The 13,574-nt window shown below is 40.2% G+C and overlaps 1 protein-coding gene across 2 annotated transcripts; it reads left to right on the top strand.

Annotated features, from left to right (window-relative positions):
- Window positions 1-4,435: 4,435 nt before the first annotated feature.
- LOC121983965 lies at window positions 4,436-12,961 on the top strand. Of its 2 annotated transcripts, none has more exons than XM_042536680.1 (2): window positions 4,436-6,098; window positions 12,770-12,961. In XM_042536680.1, the coding sequence occupies exons 1-2, from the start codon at window positions 5,450-5,452 to the stop codon at window positions 12,832-12,834; spliced, it is 714 nt and encodes a 237-aa protein (XP_042392614.1). In that variant the 5' UTR covers window positions 4,436-5,449; the 3' UTR covers window positions 12,835-12,961. The 2 variants fall into 2 exon arrangements, with proteins under 2 accessions (XP_042392614.1, XP_042392613.1); XM_042536679.1 differs by having other exon boundaries at window positions 4,436-6,135.
- The last annotated feature ends 613 nt before the right edge of the window (window positions 12,962-13,574 follow it).

Here is a 13,574-nt window from a genome sequence, read left to right as displayed (position 1 = left end):
GAGCGGACACCAACCGACATACAACAGGATCCACCCGCATATCTTCTCGTACTCTTTTGGAGGTTTGCGACACTGACAACAGAGCATGTTCCGTAGGCAAATAGTACTTCGGAAGTCTCCAACCTGTCACATCAGAGATATGCATACTCAAGGAAAGATGTCAGGGACATCTTTTGACTTTTCTTTTCGTAGGACACTTAGGAAAATGTGAGTATGCTTTGAGATGCGTGCACAGACACAACAGTAGTACTATAAAAGGGAATTCCCATCTACAAGCAAAGGTATGCACAAGTTCGTTATTCTATATGCTTTAGCTACAAATTTTTCACTATTCTCTACATCATCGGAAATTGACTTGAGCGTCAGAGGATCAACGCCGAGAACCCTTTCCAGCCCAGCACTAACGCTTGTGTTGTAGGACTATGTGAAGTCTCCGCCCCATCAACTTTCCAGCCACATCCCGAGATTGTCATCTTCTCCACTTTTGGACAGGAACATATTTGGCGTCGTCTGTGGGAACTTCACTTGCATCAGAAATGAAAAGATGGAAGACGTTGGATGACTCACCACCATGACGTTAACATAAGAGAACCTGGAGCTGTTAATACAAGCTTGAGCTTCAAATATGGCGGAGCAATAGCAGGCAACAACTGATTATCGAGCAAAGGACCCTGCAGTCTCAATGACAGGTCAGTGAGCTGATCCAAGAGGCCGAGTGAAAAACTCGGTCGTTTGCAAGTAGAGCTGTCAGACGGGCCAACCCGTGGCTGGGCGGGTCGGCCCGTGGCAGGTCGACCATTTGGTGGGGCAGGACGGGCTGACCCGTCAACTTAGCGGGTTAGGAAATTTCCAACCCAACCCAATCTAAGGCGGGTTGTGGGTTTGGCGGGCCAACCCGCGGGCCCATCAAAAATTTAAAAAAAAAAAAAAATATTTCATATCTTCAACGTTTTACTTCAAAAAGGTTTCATCAATAAATGTATACATAAACATGTATTTTAAATATAAATGGACATAAACTAGTACTTCGGATGAAAAATACTATTTTTATTTCAAAATTATAATAAAGAAAGATAATAAATTGACATAAAACTTAGATTACATGTGTTTCTTAACCCGCGGGTCAACCCAAACCCGTCGCGGGCTGACCCACGCGGGTCGCGGGCCTAATCGGCTCAGCCCACGACGGGCTTGGGTTGGTAAAATTTTAACCCAACCCGCTTAAATTATTTGGTGGGGCAGGCCAACATGATGGGCCAAAGCCAAATTGACGGCTATATTTGCAAGCCCAACAACAGGGCGACTGGTGACTTTGGAGAAGCGTCTAAGCCGCCAATCCCTTACCACCATGTACTATTCTGCATGCCATTAGAAGATCAAGGTCGAGCGGAAAAATTACAAAGTTCCTCTTTAGAGAACGCGCCCGTCCAAGACGAGCGGAAAGGAAAAGCACCCTGGCTTGATGACTCTCCCGAGCGGATAAATAGGTAGTTTTCCCAGAGATCTTGGATGACCACCAACTACAATAACACTATAGGTCATTGGCGATCGGGGGAATACACGAGAGTAACCGACCTAGAAGATCACCTGATCAAATTCAACAACATGGTCACGCTCCACCAGTTTATTGATGGAGTCAAATACCGAGTATTTCTCACCATGCTCTCTAGATCAGTGCAGAGGTGGTTTAAATAGTTGTCGATCGGATCGATATGTAGCTTTAAAGACTTCCAAATGGCATTCCTCTAGCACTTTGCAAGCAGCTGCCGATATCAGAAAACAAATGTTAACCTATTCACGATTAAACAAGGGGCCAAGGAAGCATTGCGGGCCTAAATTAAAAGGTTTAATCAAGTGGTCATAGAAGTCCCATTAACGACTCTGGAATTTTGATGAGTTCTTTCTCCCGAGGACTTTAGATGGTGAGTTCTTTCACTCACTCATCCGGAAGCCCCCAAGAGATTTTGATCATTTACTCGGACGAGCCGCAGAATATATCAAAGTGGAGAAGGCCCAGGTAGCTCGGAAGAAGGAAGTGATTCCTGAGCCAACTGCTGCCTCGGAACGTCACGTGGTCCATACATACCAACTACCAAAAAGGCCCCGAGCGGGAGTTGCGCCACAACATCAATTGTCATGGACCCATACGGTTCAGCATGTGGAGGCCGATTGGACGAAGTTCGCCGAGCTCAGACCATGAATGCTACTCTTTTGCTCCTATCATCGATCACCAACACACAACACCAAAGACTGCTATCAGCTCAAACCGAAGCCACGCCAACCGACACCTTCAAGATTTCCCCGCCGATCCGCGACACCCAATCGCCGCCATCATAGTCGATTAGGAGGACAACAAGAGGAAGGCAAGCAGGGAGATGAGCAACACCAACAACAACCCCCGCAAAGAGAGTACGAGAGGCCCGCACGGGCATCTGTCGAGCGGTCACGCCCATCAGCCCGGGAAGAAGAGAACCAAAGTAACATCGCTCGAGGAGACATTGGTATAATCGTTGGAGCCCTGACTGATGATGACTCCAACCCGACTCGGAAGTCACACGCCCGATGACTAAAAATACATGCTATCGGATGCAGCAAGGAGAAAGCAGAGAGGTCGGAGATCAGTTTTGGCCCTCAGGACTTGCAAGGAGTAGAGGTCCCTTATGATGACGCTTTGATCATCAAGGCAACAATTGTTAATTATAATATTCATCATACTTTCATAAATACAAGAAGTTCGGTGAACATCATATTTAAGAAGGTATTCAAGCATCTTCAGATAAAGCAGAGTGAGCTCCAGCCCATGACAACGTCCTTATATAGGTTCACAGGAAATGAAATATTGTTGATCGGCCAAGCTCAGCTGGTCATATCCCTCAGGAAGGAGCCACTTCGACGGACGAGGACAATGAACTTCATTGTGGTGGATGCCTCGTCCGCCTACAATGTCATATTGGGATGACCAACATTGAACGAGTTTCGATCGGTCGTGTCAACGTTCTGCCAGAAGATCAAGTTTTCCGTGGATAACTTGGTCTGTGAGGTTAAGGGCGACCAGCTAGCAGCTCGATGATGCTACATCGAAATGGTCAAGATTGAGTCACTTGCCGCTTGGAGGGCTCAAAGGTTGGAGGAAAATACAATTCTAGAAGAGCCTCCTGCATTGGTCTACGATGAAAAGAAGAAGTCCATGTCCATCCGAGCCAACCGGAGGCCACTACTTTCATCGCGGTCGATCTGAGTGCAGCAAAGAAGACGGAGCTGGTTACTTGTCTAAGGCAAAACCATAATGTGTTTGCCTAGACAACTCATGAGCTTCCAGGAATTTCGCTGAGCGTAGCACAACATTAATTGCACGTCTGACCGGACACTGGGCCAGTGAAATAGAAGAAAAGAGATTTTAGCTCGGGGCAGAATCAGATCATCCGAGCGGAAGTAGAGAAGCCGTCGGAGGTCGGGCACATTCGCAAAATATAATTCTTGAGCTGGCTGGCTAACGTGGTAGTAGTCTCTAAGCCGGGTAATAAATAGCGGGTTTGCATTGACTTCCGAGATTTGAACAAAGCCTGCTTAAAGGACTACTACCCGTACCGCGCATTGATCAAATGGTGGACTCCACGGCGGGTTGTGAGCTGATTTGCATGTTGGACATATACCAGGGCTACCACCAGGTGCCACTCGCAAAGTAGGATCAAGAGAAGGTCAGTATTATCACGACTGATGAGACCTTCTACAATGTGATGTCGTTCGGCTTGAAGAATACCAAAACCACATACAAGAGGTTGATGAACAAGATGTTCCAAAGGTAGATCGATCGAAACATGGGGGTATACGTCGACGATATTCTAATAAAATTCCTCCGAGCTGCTACTCTCTGTGCAGATATAAAGGTGACTTGATGAACGCTAAGGAGGTATGAAATCAAGCTCAATCCAAGTAAGTGCCTGTTTGGAGCAGGGAGCGGACACTTCCTCAGTTACATCGTGACCGAGCAGAGGATCGAAGCAAATGCAAGCAAAGTGAAGGCGCTCCAAGACATTCCCCCTCCATACAACCTGAAGGAAGCTCAGTGGCTGACCGAGCGGATCACCACCTTGTCAAGGTTTAAATACAAGTCGTCCGATCGGAGCCACCCTTTCTTCAAGGTTTTACGCTGAGTTACAAAGTTTCAATGGGACGTTGAGTGAGATAAGGCGTTGGAGGAGCTAAAGAGTTATTTAACTTCCTTATCTATACTGGCCAAGCCCATCACTGACGAGCCGCTCTGGATGTACTTGTCGTCTACATGCGGTCAACTCAGTGTTGGTGCGACAGAACGACACTGAACAACAGCCAGTATACTTTTTGAGCCACATATTGAAAGATGTTGAATGTCACTACACTTGTCTCGAAAAACTAGTATACGGGTTTGTCCTCGCCGTTCGGAGGTGACGCCTCTACTTTTTATCACATCCAATAATTGTGCTAACTAACAATATTTTAGGAAGAGTTCTCCTCATCCCTGAAGCATCCGGTTAGACCTTTCTTCCCCTCCCGACTCTGTCTTTTTGGGCGATTTCTACGGTGACAAGGGGCGCAAGCCTCTTTCTTCGGCGGCATGGCCGGCTCTATGCCGCCGGCGATGGACTCCTCCATGTTTTCTCCTCTCCCTAGAGCTTCTATCAAACAGTGGATGCTCATCTTCCAGCACTGGATCCATCTCGACCTCCTTCTTATACGGCGATTTTGAAGCCGGCATCTCCTCGGACCTCCAAAAAAAAACTTCGATGATGTTGGGGAAGATTATGAGGAATCTGAGATCTACAATAATAAATCGGGAATTTTCTATTCCGAGGAGGAGGTAATTGATATGGATGAAGCTTATAAATTTTCATTGATTGGCAAATTTTCGGGCAATAGGCCAAAACCTATAGTAGTTTTTCAAGCTTTTAAGAACCTTGGACTTTTGAATTTCTATAATGTTCGATCTAGATATCTTCTTATTCACCTCACATCAAATGAGGATATGGCATGAATTTGGTTGAGGGGAATCTGGTATATTAGTGGTGTACCTCTGAGAATCTTCAAGTGGTCTCCACATTTTTCTTATGAGATTGTATCCTCTGTGGTTCCGGTTTGGGTGAGATTTCCAGATCTTCCTATCCACGTCTTCCACAAAAACAGTTCGTATTCGGCCGCTAAGATTGTTGGAAAACCTATCAAAATAGATGAAGCTACTGCAGATGGTTCGAGGATTTTGGTTGCTCGTGTTTGTTTGGAAATTGATTTACTAAAACCAATAGTGGAGGATTTCTGGATAGGAATTGGCGATGAAAAAAGGTTGCAAAGAGTGATATATGAAAAGTATCCAAAATATTGCTTACATTGTTATCATTTGGGTCATTCTGATGATGAGTGTTATGTTAAGGGCACTAAGCCTAAATAGGTGTGGAAAACAGATAAGAAGAATGCTATGGATGATGGTGAAGATTTCAGGGTTTTCCTAAATCAAAGAGAGGTAAATGAAAAAGAGGCAGTGATTGATCCAGCTCCTTATGAGGTGAGAGATGAAGTGGTAAATAATCCAGTAGTAGAAAAACAAGTATGGAAGAAGAAGGATCTGTTAAATGGACATACCACTTTAAATGAGAAGGGCAGTGTACCTGAGAATAGATTTCATCTTTTATCTCCTTTAATCGAAGAAGAACAGAATAATATGGAAGGTTTTGCAGAGCAAGAGTTGAATGAGGAGGAGCTTTTTGATGATGGTCAACATGTCAATAGAGATGAGCAGCATAGTTTTGATTCTGTAGATTCAGAGATTTTGAAGTTAAAGAACAAAGTGGTTGATGATTTGGAAGGTCAGAAAGTTTTGCAAGTTGCTGAATCTAATGTTTGCAGGGGGACTTCGGTGGCTGTGGATAAGAGAGTAAAGAAGGGACAGAACTGGATTTCGAACAATAAACAGAAAGTGTCAGCTGATGATCCAGATTATGTTGATACGGGGCAATTGAAAAGGAGCTCTTCTTTATCTTTGGTGCCGAGCATGGGGGTTCATCATATTGCTCCATCAAATGTTGTTTCTAACCATGTTTATCGCATTACGAGAAGTAAAACACAAGGTCAAAAGTTTCCATTCCCTCCATTCATTAATGTCAGGTATTATATGGAATATTAGGGGGATAGGTAATGAAGTTTCTTGTAGAAGAGTGCATTATTTGAAAAAGTTTTATCATTTAAATTTTTTGGGTATTCTTGAGCCTTTATTGCATTAGATGGAAACTTTATATCTAGAAGATTGGGTTTAAATTTTGGTTTATCAAATTGCTCAGGAAAGATTTGGTTTCTGCATGATTATAACATTGTCTGTCTTTGATTGAGGACCATGATCAGTTTCTTCACCTTAAACTTTCTTCACAGATTTTTCTAGCAGTATATATGTTACAGTGGTATATGCTAAGTGTAATAGTGCAGAAAGAAAGGTGTTATGGGAAAGACTGGTGGAAACCAAACCATCTATGGATGATCTATGGTTGGTTGGGGGAGATTTCAATGTGATATCTGGAATTAATGAACATTCTGTAGGTTGTATATCAAAACCAAGATTTTAATAACTTTATAATGTTGTCCGGTTTAGTAGATGAGGGATTTGTTGGGGATTTTTTTGTTGGTTGCTACTCGGAAAGCCTATAGGTTCCACTGTACAAAAATTTTGTACAAAGATCTGAACCTTTTCCTAGCTACCATGTGTTCTTTTAAATTAAATTTTGGATCTCCTGCGGAACTTAACACGTTTGATCCAAAACTTAATCTATTTGTTCTTTTAGGTTTTAACTTGGATCTCCTGCGGAACTTAACACGTTCGACCCAAGTCTCCTTAAGTTATTAATTCCATTAAATATTAATTTCCATAAAAGGTTCCCAGTACTGACGTGGCGAGGCACATGGCCTTCTTGGATATGGGAGCAACCACCACCGACTAGACAAAACCTTTAATAGAAAGCTAATGTTTAATTTCCTAAAATAACTTTAGGTTAACCAAAGAGAACAATCAAATCACAAGGAAAAGAAAGAAACAAAAGAACACAACTTCGAAAAAATATATTCGAAATACTAGAACGTAAGCCTCTTGTATTTGGTATTATTTCCATAAATAACTAGCATGATGCGGAAATAGAAATTACTAGTTATACCTTGTAGAAAAACCTCTTGATCTTCTACCGTATTCCTCTTCTAACCTCGGACGTTGTGTGGGCAACGATCTTCCAAGATGAGAAACCACCAACCACCTTCTTCTCCTCCAAGCAAGGTTCGGCCACAAAGAAAAGCTTCACCAAGGAGAAAAACCAAAATACTAACCAAGCTCTAAGAGATGCTAGCTTTCTCTCCTTCTTCTTCTTCTTCTCCGAGTAGTATCCGGCCACCACAAGAACTCCAAGGGAGAGGGAGAGGTTCGGCCACCACAAGAGGAAGAGAAGGAGATGATGGCCGGCCACACCAAGGAACAAAAGAGGGAGAGGAATAATAGATGTTGTGTCTTGTGAAGGCACCCTCACCCCTTCTTTTATATTCCTTGGCCTAGGTAAATTAGGAAATTTAATTACAATAAATTTTCCTTAATTTCCTTGACATGATTTAATTGAGAAAAATAAAATAATATTTCCCCAATTAAACAATGATGGCCGGCCAAAACAATAGGAAGCAAATTGGACAAGTTTCAATCAACAATTAAAACTTTCCTTATTTGTTTCCGGAAATTTTAAAAAATAAAATTTCTCTTTAAAATCTCTTCATGGTTAATAAAAAGAAATATCTATAATTTTAATTTTATTATCATGTGAATAATTTTAAAGAGAAAATAAAACATCTCTCCAATCTACAAATAAGGAAAGAGATCTAGTCTCTTTCTTTAATCTTTTGTAAATATTTTACAAGAGAGATATTTTAATTTTAATTCTCTTTTAAATTAAATCTTCCACATAATAATAAACATTAAAATTAAATTTTCTTTTTAATTAATTATGGCCGGCCCTACTAGCTTGGGTTCAAGCTAGGGCCGGCCACCTTAAACCCAAGCTTAGGCCTAGCTTGGTTCCCAAGCTAGCTTGGCCGGCCCCCTTTAGGTGGGTATAGAAGGTGGGTATATGTGGGTATAGTACTCTATAAATAAGAGGCTACGATAGGGACCGAGAGGAGGAATTGGTTTTGGTCTCCCGATAAAATTAAGCATCCCATGTTCGCCCCGAACACACAACTTAATTTTATCAATGATAATTCATTCCACTAGAGAACTATCATTGAACTACCGCACCAATCCCAAATTACATTTTGGGCTCCTTCTTATTATGAGTGTGTTAGTCTCCTGTGTTTAAGATATCGAATGTCCACTAATTAAGTGAGTTCTGACAACTCATTTAATTAATATCTAAGTCCAAGAGTAGTACCACTCAACCTTATTATCATGTCGGACTAAGTCCTGCCGGGTTTAACATGACAATCTTTATGAGCTCCTCTTGAGGACATTATCAACCTAGTATCACTAGGACACGGTTCCTTCTATAATCAACAACACACACTATGAGTGATACCATTTTCCAATTTATCGGGTTTATTGATTCATCGAACTAAATCTCACCCATTGATAAATTAAAGAAATAAATATCAAACATATGTGCTTGTTATTATATTAGGATTAAGAGCACACACTTCCATAATAACTGAGGTCTTTGTTCCTTTATAAAGTCAGTATAAAAGGAACGACCTCAAATGGTCCTACTCAATACACTCTGAGTATACTAGTGTAATTATATAGTCAAGATAAACTAATACCTAATTACACTACGACCTTCTAATGGTTTGTTCCTTTCCATTCTGGTCGTGAGCTACTGTTTATAATTTATAAGGTACTGATAACATCATCTTCTGTATGTGACACCACATACTATGTTATCTACAATATAAATTAAATGAACAACTACAAACAAATGTAGATAATTAGACCAAATGTGATTCTTTATTCATAATGAATGTTTACAAAGCTTAGGCTTTCAGTATACACTCCAACATATTTTACATGGACAAATAATAAGGTATGGAAGAGATTGGATAGGGTTATGTTATCGCCTTCTTGGAGTGCTAAAGATTTTAGCTCCACTTACTTTGGAAGAAGTGAAATGGGTTGTATGGGAGATGTGTGAAGATAGTGCAGCAGGGCCAGATGATTTTTCTGTAACTTTTTATAAGGCTTGTTGGGAGATCATTAAATGGGATGTTCATAATGCGGTGTTAGATTTCTTTCAAGGAGAATCTTTACCAAAAGGGATGGCTGCTACTACTATAGTACTTATCCCAAAAAAAAAGATAATGTTCAACAGTGGACGGACTTCAGAACTATAAGTTTGTGTAATGTATCAAACAAGATTATTACAAAATTGTTGGCTAATAGGTTGAGTTTGTTTTTGGAAAAAATTATATCTCCTATGCAAAGTGGATTTGTTGCAAGAAGATTGATTTCAGATAATATCCTTTTGGCTCAAGAAATGTACCATAAGTTGAATTATCATGTTAGAGAGGGAATCTAATTCTAAAGCTTGACATGGCCAAGGCCTATAACCAGTTGCAATGGGATTTCCTTTTTAAAATAATGAATGCTTTTGGATTCTCGGATACCGTGATTGATATTATAAGAAGATGTATTGCGGATTGCTGGTTTTCAGTAAGGATAAATGGGCATCTATCAGGTTTTTTTCATTCTAAAAGAGGTCTAAGGCAAGGAGACCATATTTCCCCACTATTGTTTATTATTGCAGCTGATTTTTTGTCTAGAGGATTGAATAATTTGTTTAATAAGTTTCCTCAAATGTTTTTCAATTTAGGATGTGATTTTAAGGTATCCCATTTAGAATATGCAGATGATGTGATGATTCTCATGAATGAGTTGATAAATTGTGGTAAAAGAGTTAAGATTTTTCTGGATTCATATATGTCATGCTCAGGACAATTGATTAATGCTTCAAAAAGTTCTTTCCTTCTAAAGGTATTTCTAATGCTAGAAAAATACAAATTTATGGAGTGACGGGCTTTATGGAAGGAAATGACCTCTTATTTATTTGGGAGTTCCTATTCTTTCTAGCAATAAAAAAATATATATTTTAAGCCTTTATTAGAAAAGGTAAGGAGAAAATTGATTGGATGGAATATATCAAGATTATCTCATGGTGGACATTTGATTTTGATTCAGAGTGTATTATGTTCATTTCCTGTTTATTTGTTGCAAGTTATTTTACCACCTCTTTCGATCTTGCATCAATTGGAAATGATATTTGCAAATTTTTTCTGGGGCTCCTCGGATCCCAAAGGGAAAGCTCACTAGATTTCTTGGGCAGGAATTTGCAAAGCAAAGTTGGAGGGAGGGTTGGGTGTGAGAAGATTATCTGTTGTGGCAACGGCAATATCTTTGAAGCTATGGCATAGATTTAGAGAACACAATACTCCTTGGGCAAGGTTTCTTACCAAAATGTATTGTGGTGCGACTTCTCCATTGATTGTTGCTATAAAATGTAAGGCTTCTCCTTGTTGGAGAAGGATGCTGAAAGCTCGTGTTATTGCAGAAAAGCATATTGGATGGATTGTTGGTGGACAGTTCAAATCTTCTGTCCCTAAATTTCTCTGTCCCCGTGTCCCCTGCCAATCGGATGGACTAGATTACATCTCAAGGCATCATGGTATCCTTAAGATGTGTGCAGTATCCTCGTGATGTGCAAGACATCTTTGAGATGTAATATGATCCGTTCGATCGACAAGGGGACACGGGGACTGAGAAATTTGGGGATAGAGGATCTGAACTGGTTGGTGGAGGCCAGGTAAAATTCTGATATGATGAGTGGCTGGATAGAAGGCCTTTGTTTCAGTCTTGTGCAGTGAAAACAAATCCGGATGCTTTAATTACAGATTTTATAGTGGACCATTGCTGGGATTTAAATAAATTGAGGGTTGTTTTACCTTGTTTGGTGGCTGATAAAGTGGCTGAAGTTGTAATTCAGAAAGGAGATCCTGTAAATATGATACGGAAGTTGTCTTCGGATGGAAAATTCTCTATGAAATCTGCGTGGAATGGTGTTAAGTGTAGGGGACAGCAGGAGGATATGGGAGTGGTAACTTGGAGTAAATTGTTGGTGACTAAAATATCTATTTTTGGTCGGAGGTTTATGTTGAAAAGATTACCGGTGGATTCAATTTTGCAAAAACGAGGAGTATCCCTAGCATCTAGATGTCAGTGTTGTGAGGAGATGGAGTCTTAGGGGCATATATTCTTTAATGGTCAAGTTGAAAGAGAGGTTTGGATTTTTTTTGCTAAGCTATTTTGTGTAAACAGTTTTTTTGAATTTTAGAGTTGGAGATTGGGAGTACATTGGTTACATGGTGGACATGTAAGGGAGGTGATCCCTTTCCTAATTATCTGGTTTATATGGGTCTCCAGGAATGATGCCAAACATAGGGGGATCAAGATGAGTGCTCAAAAGATAATTTGAAATACTAATCAGTATTTGTTCTTTGGTGTGGCTGCGGGTTTTATCAAAAGTAAGCATTCGAAAGGTTTTTCTAAAGCTGCTGGTGAGTTGGGTTTACCCTTGAAGCTTGTAATTGAGAGGATAATTTCGGTAGTGCATTGGAGGAGGCCGGATTTGGGAATCTTTAAAATCAACACAGACGGTTGTTCTAGAGGAAATCCTGGTAGATACTCTTATGGAGTTATTATTAGGGATCATGGTGGGCAAGTGATTATGGCTAAACATGGAATGATTAGCATTAGATCTAATGTAAGAGCTGAATTGGTAGCAATTAGTAAAGGATTGGAGTTATGTGTTGATAATAATTTTTTTCTTTTATGGTTGGAATCTGATTCCATGGTGGCTTTGAAGATTATTCGGTCTTCTTTTATTTGTTGGGAATTTCGCAATGAAATTTTGAAAATTAGAGAGTTAATTTTAAGGTATCAAGTTGCTTGTTCTCATATATTCGGAGAAGCTAATTCTGCTGCAGATTTTTTAGCAAATCAATTGCAGCAAAAGGCGAAACCTTCGCCCCCAGGGCCCCCACCGACCGGACCCACGGTCATTGTGAGGGAGGTAAATGGCAGCACCCGAGCTAACATGGGACGGACCGGGTGTGGGATACAGGGATAGGGGATTTATTTCCCCGTTGCCACTGAGTTTCGACCCAACGGCCTCATTGTAGCAACCTCCACCCCATGCCATCTCGGATGACCCACGGGGTCAGATTTTTTAGCAAATCAAGCATTTAAATATCATGGAGATAGAGTGTTGTTTAGTCATGACTTGGATAGGAAGTTATTTGGGATTTGTAAGGTTGATAGATTGGGTCTCCCTTATTTTAGATGCACAAGTAAATCTGTGGAGGCTTAAGAAGTCGTGTTTACATAATTTTGTTTATTTCTGTCCTGAGAACTGCATTTTCTTTTGCTATCTTCTTCTAGAAAGTAGATTTGGTAATTGAATAAATGAAGAAGAGGTGTATTTAGAGCTGATATTAATGTATTTATTTGGGAGTTTAAAAGCTGACTTTCGAGAGATATTTGAAGCCTGGCTGATGTGTTGTTTTTTAGAATTTTTTGGGAAGATTGTTTTGTGCCCGTATTAGATTCTTTGAGCAGAGTTTTTCTGACATTATGGACTTTGATTTAGAATTGATGTTAAATATATGTGGCTATTGATTTGGAGCTACTGAATTCTCTTTGTACAGAATTTGTCAGGATATTAATATCTGTGTGCAGGTTTGGGTTTCTGCGGGGGCAGGTATTTCCCAGTTGGAGGCTGTTTTTGGGTTTTCTTATGGTGATCTTCTTCTGGTTTTTTGGTGTTTGGATTTCTTGGAATTATGTTTCTAAAAATAAGTGAAGCATTTATGAAGATATTAATCATGATACTCATAATGTATAATGTTTACAGTGCTGGAATTTTATTTCTGTGTGTGATGTTGATATGTTATTGTGATTGGCTGGATTCGGTAGAAGTTAAGTATTGAAATGACATGTTTCTTTGTCTTGTGGCTGGATTTCATACCCTTATGAAGTTTTCTGAAAAGCTAATGATTTTTTCATGGAGATTTTGTTTTTGGTTTTTGGTTTTTGGTGCTTGGTTGTGTGATGAAAATGTGTTGATTGGTGGCCAAATTCTAGGTTGATATTTATATTTTTTGTTACGGTTTCTCTTATGTTTAAATTTCTGTTAAGGGGAGTGTTTGGAGATTTTTTTCACAAGATACTGGATGTTGTTGTGTGGAGAAATGTTATTGGCATCTTTTGAGTAAGGCGAAATCTTGTGGATGATGTGTTGCTGGGATTTCTGGTTATGTGGAACATGCCGTTGGTGCAATTAAACTTGGGTGTTGTTGGGTTTTCTGGTGGAGTATCCTTCTATCTGTGGTCTCTTTGTGTTGATTATGAAGAACTTTCAAGGTGCTGGGATTTTACTTGTGGTGTTGGACAAATCGATCGAGCAGGTAATGTTGGTAGCTCACATTGAGAGGCCAACTAAAAGGGAGACTGAGTGATTGGCAGACTCCTTTGATTGAGTTCC

This window comes from Zingiber officinale, chromosome 5B, assembly GCF_018446385.1.
Source record: "Zingiber officinale cultivar Zhangliang chromosome 5B, Zo_v1.1, whole genome shotgun sequence".
NCBI lineage: Eukaryota > Viridiplantae > Streptophyta > Magnoliopsida > Zingiberales > Zingiberaceae > Zingiber > Zingiber officinale.
Note: the sequence above shows the minus strand (reverse complement) of the source record. Positions and strands in the feature narration are given on the sequence as shown.